The 15,840-nt window shown below is 31.6% G+C and overlaps 2 protein-coding genes and 1 non-coding gene across 3 annotated transcripts; all 3 read right to left on the bottom strand.

The window, feature by feature from the left end:
• Positions 1 to 79: 79 nt before the first annotated feature.
• TRNAK-CUU (transfer RNA lysine (anticodon CUU)) lies at positions 80 to 152 on the bottom strand. The gene has a single exon. It is a non-coding gene; the product is annotated as a tRNA-Lys (tRNA).
• A 273-nt stretch (positions 153 to 425) lies between these two features.
• FUS3 (AP2/B3-like transcriptional factor family protein) lies at positions 426 to 3,896 on the bottom strand. The gene is made up of 6 exons (XM_020677892.3): positions 3,264 to 3,896; positions 1,671 to 1,760; positions 1,359 to 1,459; positions 1,165 to 1,211; positions 989 to 1,065; positions 426 to 901 (listed from the first exon to the last, which is right to left on the bottom strand). The coding sequence occupies exons 1-6, from the start codon at positions 3,627 to 3,629 to the stop codon at positions 611 to 613; spliced, it is 972 nt and encodes a 323-aa protein (XP_020533551.2). The 5' UTR covers positions 3,630 to 3,896; the 3' UTR covers positions 426 to 610.
• Positions 3,897 to 9,920: 6,024 nt separating this feature from the next.
• On the bottom strand, positions 9,921 to 15,840 carry LOC149499305 (long chain base biosynthesis protein 2a). The gene is made up of 12 exons (XM_089725473.1): positions 15,442 to 15,840; positions 15,268 to 15,333; positions 14,903 to 14,991; positions 14,633 to 14,778; positions 14,429 to 14,553; positions 14,246 to 14,339; positions 13,881 to 14,044; positions 13,213 to 13,374; positions 12,194 to 12,320; positions 11,892 to 12,058; positions 11,686 to 11,793; positions 9,921 to 10,547 (listed from the first exon to the last, which is right to left on the bottom strand). The coding sequence occupies exons 1-12, from the start codon at positions 15,565 to 15,567 to the stop codon at positions 10,452 to 10,454; spliced, it is 1,470 nt and encodes a 489-aa protein (XP_089581599.1). The 5' UTR covers positions 15,568 to 15,840; the 3' UTR covers positions 9,921 to 10,451.

Here is a 15,840-nt window from a genome sequence, read left to right as displayed (position 1 = left end):
TTTGAAAAAGTTATGGAAACAAAACTAAATGACATAGCAATAAATAAAGCTGGCATAGGAAAAAAAAGACATATGCACACGCCCACCGTGGGACTCGAACCCACGACCACAAGGTTAAGAGCCTTGCGCTCTACCGACTGAGCTAGACGGGCTTGTTGATAGAAAAATGTAAATTATAATATATTATTTAAGTTTTGATTTCTACTCCACCAAACAAATATATATACACACCCCTGGTAATCTAATTTCAGTTTAGATAATAATATTTAGACCTTGCTTAACTTGGTGATGAATGAAAGATTTTCCTCTATGCTAGCTTATTTTAGTAAAAAGGAAAGAAACAAATGGCCAAGGGGAATAATAAGGTATTAAACAATCAGAATGTATAAATTACCAGTTTCATCAGTTCAAGAGAAGCACACATTTGATATTAATTCATGTCACAAGTTTTTTACACTTGCTACCCTTTATTACAATTATAGGGCACTTAAAATAAGTACACTGCTTAATTAGTGCAAAATGAAGTCTCATTCATACTCCATTTCTTATACTTTGAGCTGGTGCAGACCCATTTGTTAACAAAATGCACTACCTTATATACATACAGAACCTAATTGAATTCGTCGAGTGACAAGTTCTCGACCGATCCAAAGTTTTCCATTTGCCCAATTCTCGAATAATTAGTTAACGATCCACCCAAAAAATCAAGTGGTGAGTCATTAGAGATGATGGTGGTTGTGTCGTAGATAAATGACAAGCCGGTATTATCCACCATAGGATAGTTCATATAAAAGGAGCTTGATTTATTAACCTCATAATCATGAAGAAATATGTCGTTGACCGCAGTCATGGCTATGTTAGCATATACATCTTCATCCGACGCCTTCCTAGCCTGAATTACCTGAGTAACCATAAAAATTATATGCTTCTATTAGTAACGCCTTTAAATACATCTAAAAAATGCAACTAAAGAAGAGAAGAAACATACATAATTCTGGTTTTGCATGTCTTTATATACCATAATAAAATCTCCTAGTTGTAATCCATGTGTGTTAACAAAGTCGCCTAGCGAAATTCAATACAAGGATGATGGTTATTACTAACAGAAAAAAAATTATGGTTAAAGGATAATTTTGAGAAGCAATAAGGGAATGAAGCTTATACCTGTGTTTTCAAGTACATACATCCGACTATTGTTATTAGGCCAGTACCTAATGAGAATATAAAGAAATTATAAGTTTATCGCAATATTTTGTTTCCTTTCTTATGTTATATTGAGCAATCTAATTAATTTCCTCTTTATCAAAATGAATTTTAGATGTCGTGATGGTATAAGTTGTCAAAAAAAAAAAAAGAACCTGTATTTGAAGCTCCAAACATGCAGACCATCCAAGTCATCCATGCTAATAAAAATCCCCTCTTTGGACTCAAGGACAGGGAGATGTGCCTCGGCTGCTTTCTGCAACACAATCTCATAACCTTTAGTAGATATAAGGATTTCATGAAGGAGTCAAAGAAATGGAAATCAAAGTTGTAATTGCTATTGAGATGGCATACTTCAGTTTACGAGTTAATTAATTAAAAATGATTATGAAAAGAGAGGTCATAGAACATATATATACAATCTTTAACACGTAATGTAGGGAAATACAAATATTAACTAATTAGACCTTTGGGAGTATCATCCTCTTCAGGGAGCTTACATCACTGTTCTTAAGTTCCTTTTGAAAGAGGAAACTCAATCTCCTTTGGTCAATTACCTATGGCATAGGAACATCTTGGGTCATTATGGCGAAGATTTTATCAAAATAGAAATATAATCTACAACGTAAATGAGAAACATTGTATAAGGATATATATCCAATTAAATGAAATACCAATGCTCCGACATGCTGTTGGTCGCAAAATATTGCTAAGATACATATACGAATACTACCAAAACAATCATGAAATTCACTCCTTAGATCTTTGCTACATTCAAAACAAAAAATGCCAATAACAACGGCGAGTACACGCGCAGAAATTAACAAATTTCAAATGCTTAAATTCTAATTGCATCATTCCATTTTTGGTTCTCTACCGGAAAGAGTACAAATATGCAAACCACAAGCAAACAAGGAAGAATTAGCAAAAAATTTTACTGCACAAGTCCATTGAATTAATTAAAAATACTGCATTGGATTAATGAAACAGTAAAAAGTTATTAAATTTTAAATGGCTTTTATAAGTGAAATAGAGGTATGCAACCCTATATATAATTCCAAAAATATATTACGTCGGAAAAAAAAAAAAAAAGCATACCTATCTAAAAATGGCACTTAAATTTTGTAACTCCAGAAATTAATGGAATAAAATCCAAACTACAAAAGTCCTCCAAATCGCGGACAATACGTGTTCTTGTTCGGTTAGCCATATGTCGAAATTCTCAGGAAACTCCATTTACTCTAATGTCAATGGTAGGCAAGTGCATATATCCTTGAGTTGCATTTTGTTTTTATTTTTTTTGAGAAAATCTTACAAGCAACTATTGATTAAGGAATAAATTAACAATGCAATTATGTGTTAAATTAATCAAACTAAGAAATAACTTATCACACCCGAAATTATAAAATCTCTTCTTAGATCAACAATTTCATTTATATGATTATATTACTTGTCAGGATGCAAAACTCAAATTTGTCTTGCCATAAAGTTTTTTCTCTTTTTAATTTTTACACTGGAAGAATCGGTTTTGAACACATTCGACTTTGAAAAGGGAAAAATTAGAATAATAACAACTTTGGTCATGACTGCAAGAAAAACAGAATTACCAAGATCATTGTTTTCTAGTTTCATAGTTCCCTATATATATATAAATTTGAGAAAAGGTTGTCTCTGTAACAAGAAAATGAAAAGAATAATATATAAATGTAAAAAAAAAAATTGTGCTTGTGATCATATAGATTAACATGTAAATTTTAGTTTCAAAATCCACAAAATTGTCTGAAACATATGAAATTGGTCTATATGCTAGTAAAAAATTGAAATATATATTACCGCTGGAAATTAAATTATAAGCCTAATAATAATAACAGCAGAGAAGAAGAAATTAAATTAATTAATTAACTGAGGAATAATTGAAGGATAAAATTAAGTAACAAATGAACTCACCTCAGCTGAGAGTAATCCCTTGAGAAACAAAACAGTATGCAAAAACCAAAATATATAAAAAGAAAAACCCAATTATTTTAAAAAGAAAATATAAAAAAAAAAGAAGTGCTCACACGTGCGGGGAAGGAGGGAAGGTGATGCAGTGGAGGAGAAGGCACGTGCGAAGTAGCAGTAGTAGTGATGTTCGTAGAAGAGGAAGCAGAAGCAGCATTAGCAAAAGAAAAAAGGTGATTAATGGCGGAAGATGGTCTCCTCTGTCTAGGCATCCTTTTCTTCCTTATGACACCAAAGCCCAACACAGCAGCAACAACCTCATTACGGGTCAACCCGATCCGATCCGACCCATCATCATCCGTAATACTATTAGTAGTAGTAGTAGAGTCGTCTGCCTTGTCCCCCTCCACAGTAACAACGTCTCCACCTGCCATCCAAGCACGCGCCTCGGGTTTCTCATGACCCGCCCCTTGTTCCTTCATCATTAGCTTAGGGTTTATCTTTGCCTTTTCTTTCTTCTCTTATATAGTAAAAGCACAAAAAGGAAAAAGACTCAGTAGTCTCTGTTTTTAGATTTCAGTGATGGACAGTAACTGGAATGATCAGATTCAAACTCTACCGGTGATCGACGCTCGGCAAACGCGAAATGGGTTAAAACTTAAAAGAGAAAGCTAAAAGAAAGAAAGAGAGAGATGGGTTTTCTTTATTTATTGGGTTAGACTCAGTATTTTCTTTTTTTAATTTAGTTTTTGCTATTTTTAGTAAGAAGATTTTACATTTGTGCTTGTTGCATTCCCTTCTTCTCCAGTAGATATTTTCTTGTTGTCATTTACATATTTAAATAAAAATAACCCTAATGAAAAAGAAAATGACAACAGTGGTAGGGTTTGGAGAAGAAATATTATAAATGTATGGTTAGGAAAAGGGAGATGTGGATGGAGATGGTTGGATTTGAGTTGGTGAGTGTAACTAAACTAGGGTTAAATGATGAAATGAGAAAGAAAGGAGGATAGGGAAATGGTGGTTAGAGAATGGCCAAGAGAAAGGTGACGAATGGAGGGTGAAGAGCAAACAGGTGTTCAAAAAGTTCTGTTGCTTTGTCTACAGAAATCAATGGCGTTTTGGTGCCTTATTGGACTCTCCGTCTTTCCATGTGAAGAAAAAACCTCACTCTCTTTCTCTTTCTCTTTCTTTCTTTTGTTTTGTGTCTCTTGATGAGAGAGAGAGAGAAAGAAAGAGAAGGGTGGTTTTTTGAATTTGAAGGTGGGAAATAAAAACCGCTTATTATATAATATATATTTTCTTCGCTTCAAAACCTATCATTCTATTTTCTTGAGTGTTTTGCTCTTATGACATTTGTTGTTTTTATTTATTGCTTTTTCTATATAAAATTAAATAATATGAATTTTATAAAATGAAATATATGAGCTTTACTTAAAAAATAAAACACATCAAATAATCCATGTAATTTCTAAAATTATAAGATTTTTTAATTTTTAGAAATAAAGAATTAACTACAATTACCAATAAGCAGTTAAATTTACGACGGCAATTTTCAGTGAATTTATTAATAAAATTAAGAATTATTAATAAGATTTTATTTGAATATTAACCTGCCTTAAATTTGAATTACATATGTAAAAAAAAAAAAAAAAATCCCATTACTGTATGCTTTGCTTGACGTATCTCATTTACAATTCTACTTTTCTTATAAATTGATATTTATTATCAACAATTGTTTCAAAAAAAAAATTTATAAATCAATAAAAAAATAAAGTTTTATTAATATCAATAGAATTTTGTAAAATCAATTTTTATGATATTAGCTTTCTTTTCATGTTAATCCACCTATTTTTCAATTCATTAGTAGAGCTTAATTTTACTCGTATCGTGTCAGAAACTTAAAAGATAATATTTTCGATAGAAATTTTCATCATCTATAAAGATATATAATAATATTCGACCATTTATTTAAGAGACTTTAATCCTTTCTAGTAATAATAATTAATAAATTTCGTACCTTTCCTTTCTTTGCATTAATTTGAGTGGTTATAATTAAAATTTTTTTTTATTATGATTGGGGTTATATGTGGTTGTTATATTTATGATTATTATTAATCTTAAAAACTATTCTTTTTAAAAATAAATTTAGTTTAATTAACACGATTATTGTGATTAAACTATATTGCTTAATTAGTTTTTTTCCCCCTAATATGCCTTTACAGTTTGTTTCTAAACTAAGAAAATGAAAGGTCAATTTTTCAAATTTTAGTTAATAATATTAGTACTATATTTATTGATAAAAATACGTATTAAATAGAGATATATATAAAGTAAGAAACTGTAAAAATTATTTTAAAATAAAATAAAATTATAGTAATTTTTAAAATAAATGAAAGAAAAAAGTGAACTTATTTTTATAAGTATTAGAAAAGAAGTATTTTTATAATGAGAAACAACCCATAAAGAAATGGGAATATAAATTACACAGGTGGCATGTCTTTCTATTTTTTATTTGTAAATTGTAGTTAATTTTTTATTTTTCTTTCTAGTAGTATTACTATCGCAAGTCCTGTTTCTTGTATAAGCAGCAAAAACTGGATTCCAAGCCTGGAAAGAAGCCACGTGGTGTTCATGCAAATTTGTGTATGAGGTAATGAATGAGACGAGATCAATTACTACTCTCTCGCAAAATTACCTTAACGCTTGCACTAATTACCTTTTGCTTTTTAACCCACTAATAGAAGTTTGATATTGGAAAAGCACACTACTGTTAAAACATCTCTAATATTCTTTGAGTTAACCTCAAGCAATCTGATCACTAGCAGAATGCATCCAGCTTCACTCACTAACTTTTTCATCTCCGATTTGCTGCAAAGACAAATTGCAGATATAACAGCTTTTGTGCACCTAATGATCCCGGTTCTATGACATGAATCAAACTAGAAAGAAAACCAAGAGACGCCATGATTTCTGCAGAAACTAAGATAACCAAATTCTTCAATGTCCTAACTACAGATTCTTGGGGCAATGGACCATCAAGATATGCCAATGGGTTTCTAATTCTATCTTTTGAAATAATAATCCTCTTTAGATTGTCATTATTGGCAGTGAATAGAATTCCACAATCAACAAGGTTGATCATGAATTTTCCGCTCCCTTCTTCGGCTAGATTTTGAGTAATCTCATTAACAACTGATGAGATGTTGAAATCCTAAAACCAAAAGATAACACAAACTGAAAAAAATAGACATGATCATAACACAGAAAATTTATCGGCATTTATGTTTCATGCAATTTTCTCTCTCATGACATCTACCGATCTGTATTCTCTAATTTCAATTTCACAACAATGAAAAACTTCTTAGCTAACAACTTATCACTACGGGTCTGTAAAAGAACAAAAAAAACTCAGTTTTATGGAATAAAATGAGAAGAATATTGAACAATTAACTGGTTTAGGGGTTAACAGGTTCACACTCATAATTCCACCCAACGGATTTTGATTAAAAGATTAACATTTAATTGTAGCAAATAACTTCAGTACCAATATAGAAAATTATCATTCTTTACGGTAGTTTTACCCTAAGGAAAAATTATAAACGCGTCTCCATATTATACCAAAATTAATTATTCTATCCCTATATTTATTAAAATATATTACTTTGTCTTTATATTTTGATTCTGTCTAATTATTCTGTCATTTCGTCAATATTTTTTATTTTTATTGTTAAATTTAAACAAAAAGATTGAAATTCCTTGTCTTCTTTCCCCTTGTTTGTTCTCTCCCTCTCTTTCCTTCCCCCTTTGTTGTCGAACGACCTTGAGATTCCGGAGATAACTACAGCTGTTAATGGAGTTTTGTTTGGTTTCCGATGAGGTATGACTCTATGGCTTTATAATTTGTGGTGGGGACGATAGAATAATAGTGTTGTTATTTTGTAGATCTTGGCTTTTTAGATCATTGTTTTTTTGATTTCTTTTTATATTACTGTAATTCACTTTTATCTGAATTATGAAGTAATAGAATTTCATCTTCTTGGAAGATTTCAACTAGAACTTTTTTCTGGATTTTGGTTTTATCTATTCATTGTTGTTTGGATGTTTGAAAACTGATTGAGATTGTATAGAGAGTTGCCACCCATTATAGTTAGAAGTTTGTATGACTCTTAAAACAATGGCTGCAATTTGTTGTGCACTTATGGTGTTCATACACTAGTATATTTTTATTAAAATTTTCAAAATCCTCCTTTCTGTTTCGTTTTGACCAGATGGACAACAATCAACATGTTGGTAGAAAATCCAAATTTAATAGGAAAATAAGGGTATTCCTTCATAAGCTTTTTAATGGTAAAAATCGAAAATATTGACGGAAAGATAGAATAGTTGGACAAATCAAAATATAAAGACAAAATAATATATTTTAAAAAATACGAAGATAGAGTAGTTAATTTTGGCATAATATAGGGACACGTGTATATATATATATATAATTGTTTTAAATGGCCGAAATCGAATTTGACAAAATTTTCACTGTAGTAGATTAAATTGTCAAAACGCCCTCAATAGATTCAATGCAGAAAATATGACCTACAACATATACAGGGGAATTTAAACATTTTAACCTCCTATAGTGAATTTGCTGAGCCAAGTGAGGTCAAATATATTGTTTAAATATATATGTATTCGCGCGCGTATATATATATATTCTCTATTCCCAATTGATAACTGAGGTCAAATATATTGTTTAAATATATATGTGTGCATGTATATTTATGTATTCTCTATTCCCATTTAATAGATACTTTCTATTTTACAAGAATTAAGAAAATTTTAGTTATTTTTGTCAGAAATGTAAATTTGCATGTATCTTTTCTATTATATCCTTACTTTAATGTGAAATATACTTATTAATCTATTATTGACCTTTTGTATCAATCAAGATTAATTAATTATCTAAGATTGGTTAATATACATCGGAAATGACTAAATTTAGTAAATACTCACATTTTTAATTTTCAAAGTGATTGTCAAAAAATAATGGCAGTGAAAAATAAAGAGGAATCGATAAAAATAAGAAAATTATCTTTAATAAGTAACATTACATATGGGTATAATAGAGATACTGCATATTAGCTACTCTATTTATCTCAAAATATAAGTCGTTAAAATTTTTGCATGGAGATTAATAAAGTAATTAATTCTCCTAAATTATAATAAAATCAAGGGTAATTTGACCAAATTATCCTTTATTTTAAAGGCAAGAGTAACTTGTGAAAGTAGTTATTATATCTAATGTAAATAAGAATAACATCCAAAAAACATCATTTATTACCTCTTGAAATACTCAAAACGACTTATATTTTGGGATAAAGAGATTAACTTATTAAAATGGTAAGTGAATTATAATTTCAGACAAATAAAAAAAAAATAATGTGTCTATCAATTAGGGAGGGAAGAGGTGAGTATATGAAAAGGTTATAAATATAATTGAGAGACTTGTCAAAATTTGAAAAAGCAAACGCATTACAAGTGTCAACTTTATTCCAACTTCGTGAGGCCTCATGTATCGGTTCAGGAGAAAAGCTTTTGTTGCACAAAAGATTGTGGAAAGGTAACATCAATGTAAAAACCAAGAATGATTTTATTTGTAATTATAACTAGAAATTATTCAAGTTATCTGACACACTTTTCTCTTTCACATTTTATGTAAAACGTATCTGTTTAATTTTTTTTCCATGTCAGTTTTTGGATGTAATGTGTTTTGAAAATCATAGCCAACTTGTCATTAGGCTAGTCATTCACTTATTTGGGGATTGTCTGGAATATTTTCTTTTAATTTTCCTTTAAAAAAAAATATAGTTTGATGAAACAAGTAAAAAATATATTTTTAAAATTTTTCTTTATTGTGGACTTATTTTTCTATTTTAAAATACTAAATGTAATTTGGCAAATGCTGGACTTTTTTTTTTCTTACCCAAAAAAAAAAGAAATGGAGTCACTTCTCTATCCATTGAATAGTTATTTACTAAACCAAAAAGTAAAAAGAAATTCTTAAGATTCTTTTACCAAAATCAACTTAGGCTCAACAAAAGTAAAATTACAAGTAGCACCAATGTCTTCTCATTTAAAAACAAAAAAAAGAAAAAGGAAGACTTTTTTTAGTTAAGAATAATAGTTTGATGTATAAACCAATTATCTATGCTTAAGTGTAACTACAAGTTCTCCTAGAAATACTATACACTTCCTGCCATAAAATGATTAAAATCCAATACGGAACTAATTTATTTAGAACCTTTTATTTTTATTTGTATTTCAGTTAGATTTGATGTAAAATCTAACTGAAATTAAAGTTTTGGTTGGGCAATTTAGGGCATTCGGCTTCCCAACCAAATATAAAATCCATCCTCGGCCAAATTAACAATAGCAATGCATGTCAATCACATCCAAAATCAAAATGCCATTTTAGATCTACGACTATAATCATATAAAAACAACTAGAAATTACCATTAAGCTAATATTTCAGTGATAGAGTGTATGCCTGATGGAAGTAGGTACGAAATCAGAAATTTAAATAAACTATGTTCTCTTTACATGTATCTAATAATACCAAAAGGAAAAAATTTCTTGAAAACATTTATTTGAACAGTAATTTTTACACAAAAACTTCGATTTGACAATGATAAGTCTCATAATAAGTTCAATCTTCAACCACTGTAATTATATTAGTCGACAATAAAGCAGAATATCCAGAAAATGTAAGGAAAAATGAAGATGACAAAAAATTAGGAACTTCAAATAGCTTCTGCAAGCAACTTTGCAACGAGTGCGAAAAATGTTGGCAGACAAATAAAAGGAGAATCATCCAGTACTAGAATTCTCGACACATATATGTTACAAAGTGATGGCAATTCCCATCAGAAAAAGTACTATTTCAAACAGAACAAAAATATAGGGTACAGCTACATATATACACATAATCAGAAAACATGGAAAAAAAAAATAATCAAAGGATAAACCAAAAATTAAGAAATCAAGCAGCACTCAGCGGTAGCTCGTGTTTGCATGAGCAATGAGCATAGAGGCAAAACTCAGATCCACTTAAAAGCATGATAAAGCCTTACACTGCAAATACAACAGACTACATAGCAGGGCTTGTAACACAACTGGTGATGCTAAAGGGCAGCTGCCAATTGTTTAAGGAAAAAAGAATATAATGCAACATACTTGGTTCAGCTTCAATAATCTTTTCTCCTGTTCTGCTGCTTGCAACGATTGATTAGTTAAAGAAAAATAGGAAAGTCGATCAGTCCAGCTTCACCATCTTATTATCTTCCTCGTGCTTGTTTGGTTCAGCAGGGAAGTACTTTATTCCCACAAGATCACCAACTTGGCTGATAACCTAGAAGAAGAGAACAAACCCAATGAAGATTTATGGTGAAAAGATACAGATAGAAATATGCTTAACATGTAATAGACTTGTTATGACAGAAAGAAAGCACTTCTCACAAGCAATCAAATTAATGCACATCTTGAATTACTATTATTTTTTCTTACAAAACAAAAATTGTAGATACAATAGCACACGGTTACATTGAGCAGTAAATTTCACATATTCTTCTAGACAAATCACATGTAGAACACCAACAAGGATTCAACTGTCACAACCCGACAATCCTTTAACTCTGAGTATGCGAACAAGCAAATGTGCGTGTGCAAGAGTTTTTTTTTTTTTTTTTTTTTTTGGGTAGGTGGCGAGGAGGAATTTAGGTATAGATTTATGACATATATTAATATGTACCATAAACATAATTTCAAGACAATGATATGTAAAAATCATACTTCATATATTAATTAATGCAAATAAAAAAATTAAAAGAGATTAGAAATCATAGTAAGAAATTATACATATGAAATATTATTTCAAGACAAATGATATGTAAAAATCATACTTCATATATTAATTAATGCAAATAAAAAAATTAAAAGAGATTAGAAATCATAGTAAGAAATAATACATACAATTATCAAGTGCTATAAGAGACACACTGACAAAAGAACAACACCCCCCCCCCCCAGGCGGTAAAAGTCATACTTCAAGACATGTTGCAAAAGTATATTCCTAATGGATCGATTTGATAGCTTGACAGGGATTCTTTTACATCATCTCATATATAGTCTGTTGCAAAAGTAGTCCTTGCCTTGATGAGGTTACATGATGTTTAATTTGGAAGGGCTAACTAAAAATACTTTTCCATATTTTATCAAAATTACCCTACTTATTGTTTCCCTAACTAGTTTCGGACTAACGCTTAGTTGTTGTTGTTGTTGGTTGTACCCTACCTATTATTTCTTTTCAAACTGAGGGAGTCTTTCCATTCCTTATCGTATGTGTGTGAGTGGCCAATTTGATTGTGCATGCACATATCACTGATGGGGTAATCAAGCAGATCACAAGTTCTATAAGCATAAATACTAAGATGAATTCAGCAACAGCCAGGAAAAAGGAAAATAAACAGTGATCAGATTACAGAATTTACTTCCAATGCTTTAATCAGGTCTTCCTTGGTATGAGAAGCAGATATGCATATGCGTGCCCTAGCCAACAATAGTGGTGTTGCTGGAAAAGCCACTGTCACAACTGCCACCTGTAACAACATTACAAATAGATAATAGACATTCATGTAAAACGTGTAAATCCACTAATATGGAACGTATTAAAGTTACTGAATCAACGTATACTTACATTCTGCCTCAGGCACTCCCTTGAAAAGGCGGGAATTTTAGCTGGATTGTAAAGCATAATTGGCATTACAGGAGAGTCATTGTCTCCAAGAACCTCAAACCCCATTTTTATCAATTCTGACCTAAAGAAGTTGCTATTTTCACGTATTCGTGCAAGTTTCTGAGCACCTACACAGAGACAAAAGTGCTTCAAGCCCCAACCAAACTAAAGAGATGATATATACCATTCTAAGATATTCACTCTGCAGATTTAAAAAAAAAAAAAAAAAAAAAAAAAAAAAAAAAAAAAGCAACTGTCCAAACCTCTATTAGAACCATCTTCCCCAAGAATAACCTTTATGGCAGATATTATTTGTTCTGCAGCTGGAGGCGAGATTGAGGTTGCATATAGATGAGCAGGGCAAGTGTACTTCAAGTATTGTATAAGCTCCTACAGGAGATGATTAAAATTGTTTTCAATCATTATATCCAAACAGTAAATAGAATTTCATATGGTCATGTGAAAACAATTGAGAATATGTCCCTAACAATTTTATACACATTACAGTTACAGATAAGAAGTTCAGAATGTTGCTGTCAACTAGACCATCTAAAAGAGCCAATAACTCCAGAAGTGAACTAAAGGTCAGCCAGGAATGGATATAGTATTCGAATCTCTCTAGTAAAAAGTATGATAGCCTGACACTTTATGACGTTCTACATGCTTTACCTTAAAGCATAAAGTGCCATGCTTATACATCTCACAAAAGAAAAATAAAGCCATAATTTGGTAAAATGTGGTGCAATCTAGAATGTAATGCAATAAGAAATAAGATGTAAAGGAAAATAGTCATTCAATCCTATGTAATGAGTATTTTCATTCCAAATATTTAGTTTATTCACTAGTGTTAGTGGTGATGGTGGAAATGGCAACAAAAATGGTGGAGATAAGAAGTAGTGATGATGGTGAAAGTAGAGGTGCTATAATAAAGTAAAGTAGAAGTGTTATAATAAAGTTGTGATGATGGTGAAAGTAGAAGTGTTATAATAAAGTAAAGCGATCATAATGACATAAATTTATATGCAATGGACATTGCATTAGCCAAAGTAATGCTGATACATAATCCAATGGACATTACATTAGAATACAATAGCTTGTCTTTGTGTAACCAAACAAAGTAACAAGACAGTTCACAATTAGAACTTTTGAGAATGTCTTATCAAACATATCCTTAGTTATAGCAGCAACATCAAAGATTCAAAATGAGCAACATTGGGCTACACATACACTAAAGCTAACAAACAGTCCATCCAATAAATACAACATAGACATAAAAACAAACCTTTGACCCAGCAATATATCCACCACATGACCCAAATGATTTAGTAAAAGTTCCCATCATGATATCCACATCAGCAGTATCCACTCCTAGGAGCTCACAAACGCCTCTTCCTGATTTCCCTACTGCACCAATGCTATGAGCCTCATCCAAGTATGTATATGCCTGTAACATATTATTAAGATGATAAGAATGGAAAGGGGGGGAAGGAAAAAGAAAAATTGACCTCAAAACTATTCCTCGTAGTTTTATCCAGGATAAGATGAAACAAGCAGTGACAAAAGCTCTCTTCTATAACAAGAATGAGACAATTTTTACATTAGGAACAGAACTGGGAGCATTTTGCTATTTTATGAGTGGTCTTTTTCTTAGTTTTGAAATAAATTAATCATCATATCACGGTGGCAACTTTTTATTAAGCCAGGCTACCAAATAAAAAGATTTATCTATCAAAAAATTAACCAAGAATGAGTCACAGACAGTACACAAGTAGCAAGCATCCCAACAAGCAAGGTGAAGAGAACACTATACAAATGGAAAAAGGTGTTAAAGACAAGATACATACTAAAGAAATTCCAAAATGTAGAAATAATCGAATCTAGTTGACCATCAGATGTATCATAATATGGGACTTTAAGATGCTGAAACGACAACAATCATGTTGATGCTACCTTATATTTTTTGCAGATTGCTATGATCTCAGGAAGTTTGCAAAGCTCCCCTTCCATGCTGTATATCCCCTCCACAATTACAATTATTTTCTTCCAAGGTCTGTGAGTCCTAGGTTGTCCATCTGCAATTTGTTCTCTTAAGACTTCCTCCAAATGAGAGGGTGCTACAAGTAACAAACTAGTTTAGAAACATCTGTGGGAAAAAACTGTCAGAGAGTTCTATTTGCATTTAAATGGAAGTCGAACCACTCAAACAAACTAGAGGAGTGTAATACATGGAAGCTTGAAAAAACAGTATATCCATAAAAGAAAGAAATGTCTATTTTATTGATGGATTAACTAGACAACTCATAACAGACACTCACTGTTGTGTTGAAAAACACGAATAGTAGCTCCAGATCCACGGGCGCCATTGACTATAGAATTATGGTTCAAAGAATCACTGATAATCAAACCACCCTGTGATGGACAATGAAAAACTATAAGAAGTCAAAATGCAACAATTGAGGACAACGATTCTATAGAGCAGTCAGTAGCAATAATATCACCTTCCCAATGAGGACAGGAAGTATAGCAGAGTTTGTAACATAGCCCATGCCAAAAACAATAGCTGCTGGTTTTCCAACAAAATCAGCAACACACTTCTCCAATTCATTATGCAATGCCGTTGTACCTATGAGAGAAATGGAATAGTTAAAGCTGGAGTAGAGAAAGTACATAAGCAAAGGTACTTTACAAGTTCATGATCTCACCTGCATCCACCCGACTGCTACAAGTGCTAGGAGAATATTTCTTTAACGACTCAATTACTCGAGGTGTGCAGTACTCATCTGCTGCAGCAAAGCCAAGATAGTTGTATGACCCCAGATTAAGGCATCTTTTTACGTTTGAGGTTCGTCTGTGTCAACCATGGCAGATCAGTAAACAGAATTTTCTAAATCCAATAGCTCCATATCCACATTTAGAATTTTAAAAAAGCTCTAAAAATGCTTTAAGACTCTCTTACAACTGATGAATCTTACATTAGTGTTTTATTATTGTCGTTCGAATAACGCTCAACCACGTCAAACCAAGCATCAGGAGCACTAGCTATTGGTCTTCCAAAACAGTCCTATCAATCAAAGCATTAAAAACAAAAGATTCATATAACTTTGCAGCAATCACCATGGCACCATTTAAACTGATCCTAAATCAAGAAGTTCCAGTATTCTGATAACAAATTTATCAGAACTATATAAACACTAGCTGAGCTAGGTATTGAACTCCAGTACAAGATTTTGTACTTCACTATAATGTTTAAAAATTCATAATTCAAATAATTTGCTCTAATATACAAAAAATCGAAGCATAACTCCGTTAATCAATAGAACTATGCGTAATTAGGTACCTGAATGCGAAGATACAAACGGCGAATATAGAAATCTTCAAGTCCTAAACAGATTGGAGCATATCCCTGCTTAATAATAAAAATGAAAAATGAAAAACTGATTAACAAAGCAAATAAAACTAAAGCCGCCACAAGCTGATCATACAAGGTAGCATTTGAGGTTTGACGACAGACCTGAAGATTATTAGAGCTCCACCAGTCGATAATTTTGCGAAAGAAATCTCTGATTTGACCAAACGCAAACAATAATCCATAGCTAAAGTACGTCGTCAACGCTGTTAAGTACGGAATTGCAATCATTTGCCTCTTCTGTAATTTTCCACACTGTACAATTTATTTGTATACACGAATCCGAAAGAGGTCAGAGAAACAGAGAGAGCAGATCTAAAATGGAAGTTTTTTTTCTTTTTTTTTTTTATTTTTCTATGGCCGACGAGAGAAGAAGCTAATATGTATGTTTGGAGTTGGATTTGAAAGGTTGAAGACGACGACTCGGGAGTTGGATTTCAGGTAAGGTTAGTGGATCCGGATTCGGGTTAGCTGTCGGCCCGTTGAATATGACAACGAGGAGAG

The sequence above is a fragment of the Jatropha curcas genome, chromosome 1, assembly GCF_041381405.1.
Source record: "Jatropha curcas cultivar XTBG-Jc1 chromosome 1, XTBG_Jcur_1.0, whole genome shotgun sequence".
NCBI lineage: Eukaryota > Viridiplantae > Streptophyta > Magnoliopsida > Malpighiales > Euphorbiaceae > Jatropha > Jatropha curcas.
This window is presented reverse-complemented; position numbering and strand designations above follow the sequence as displayed.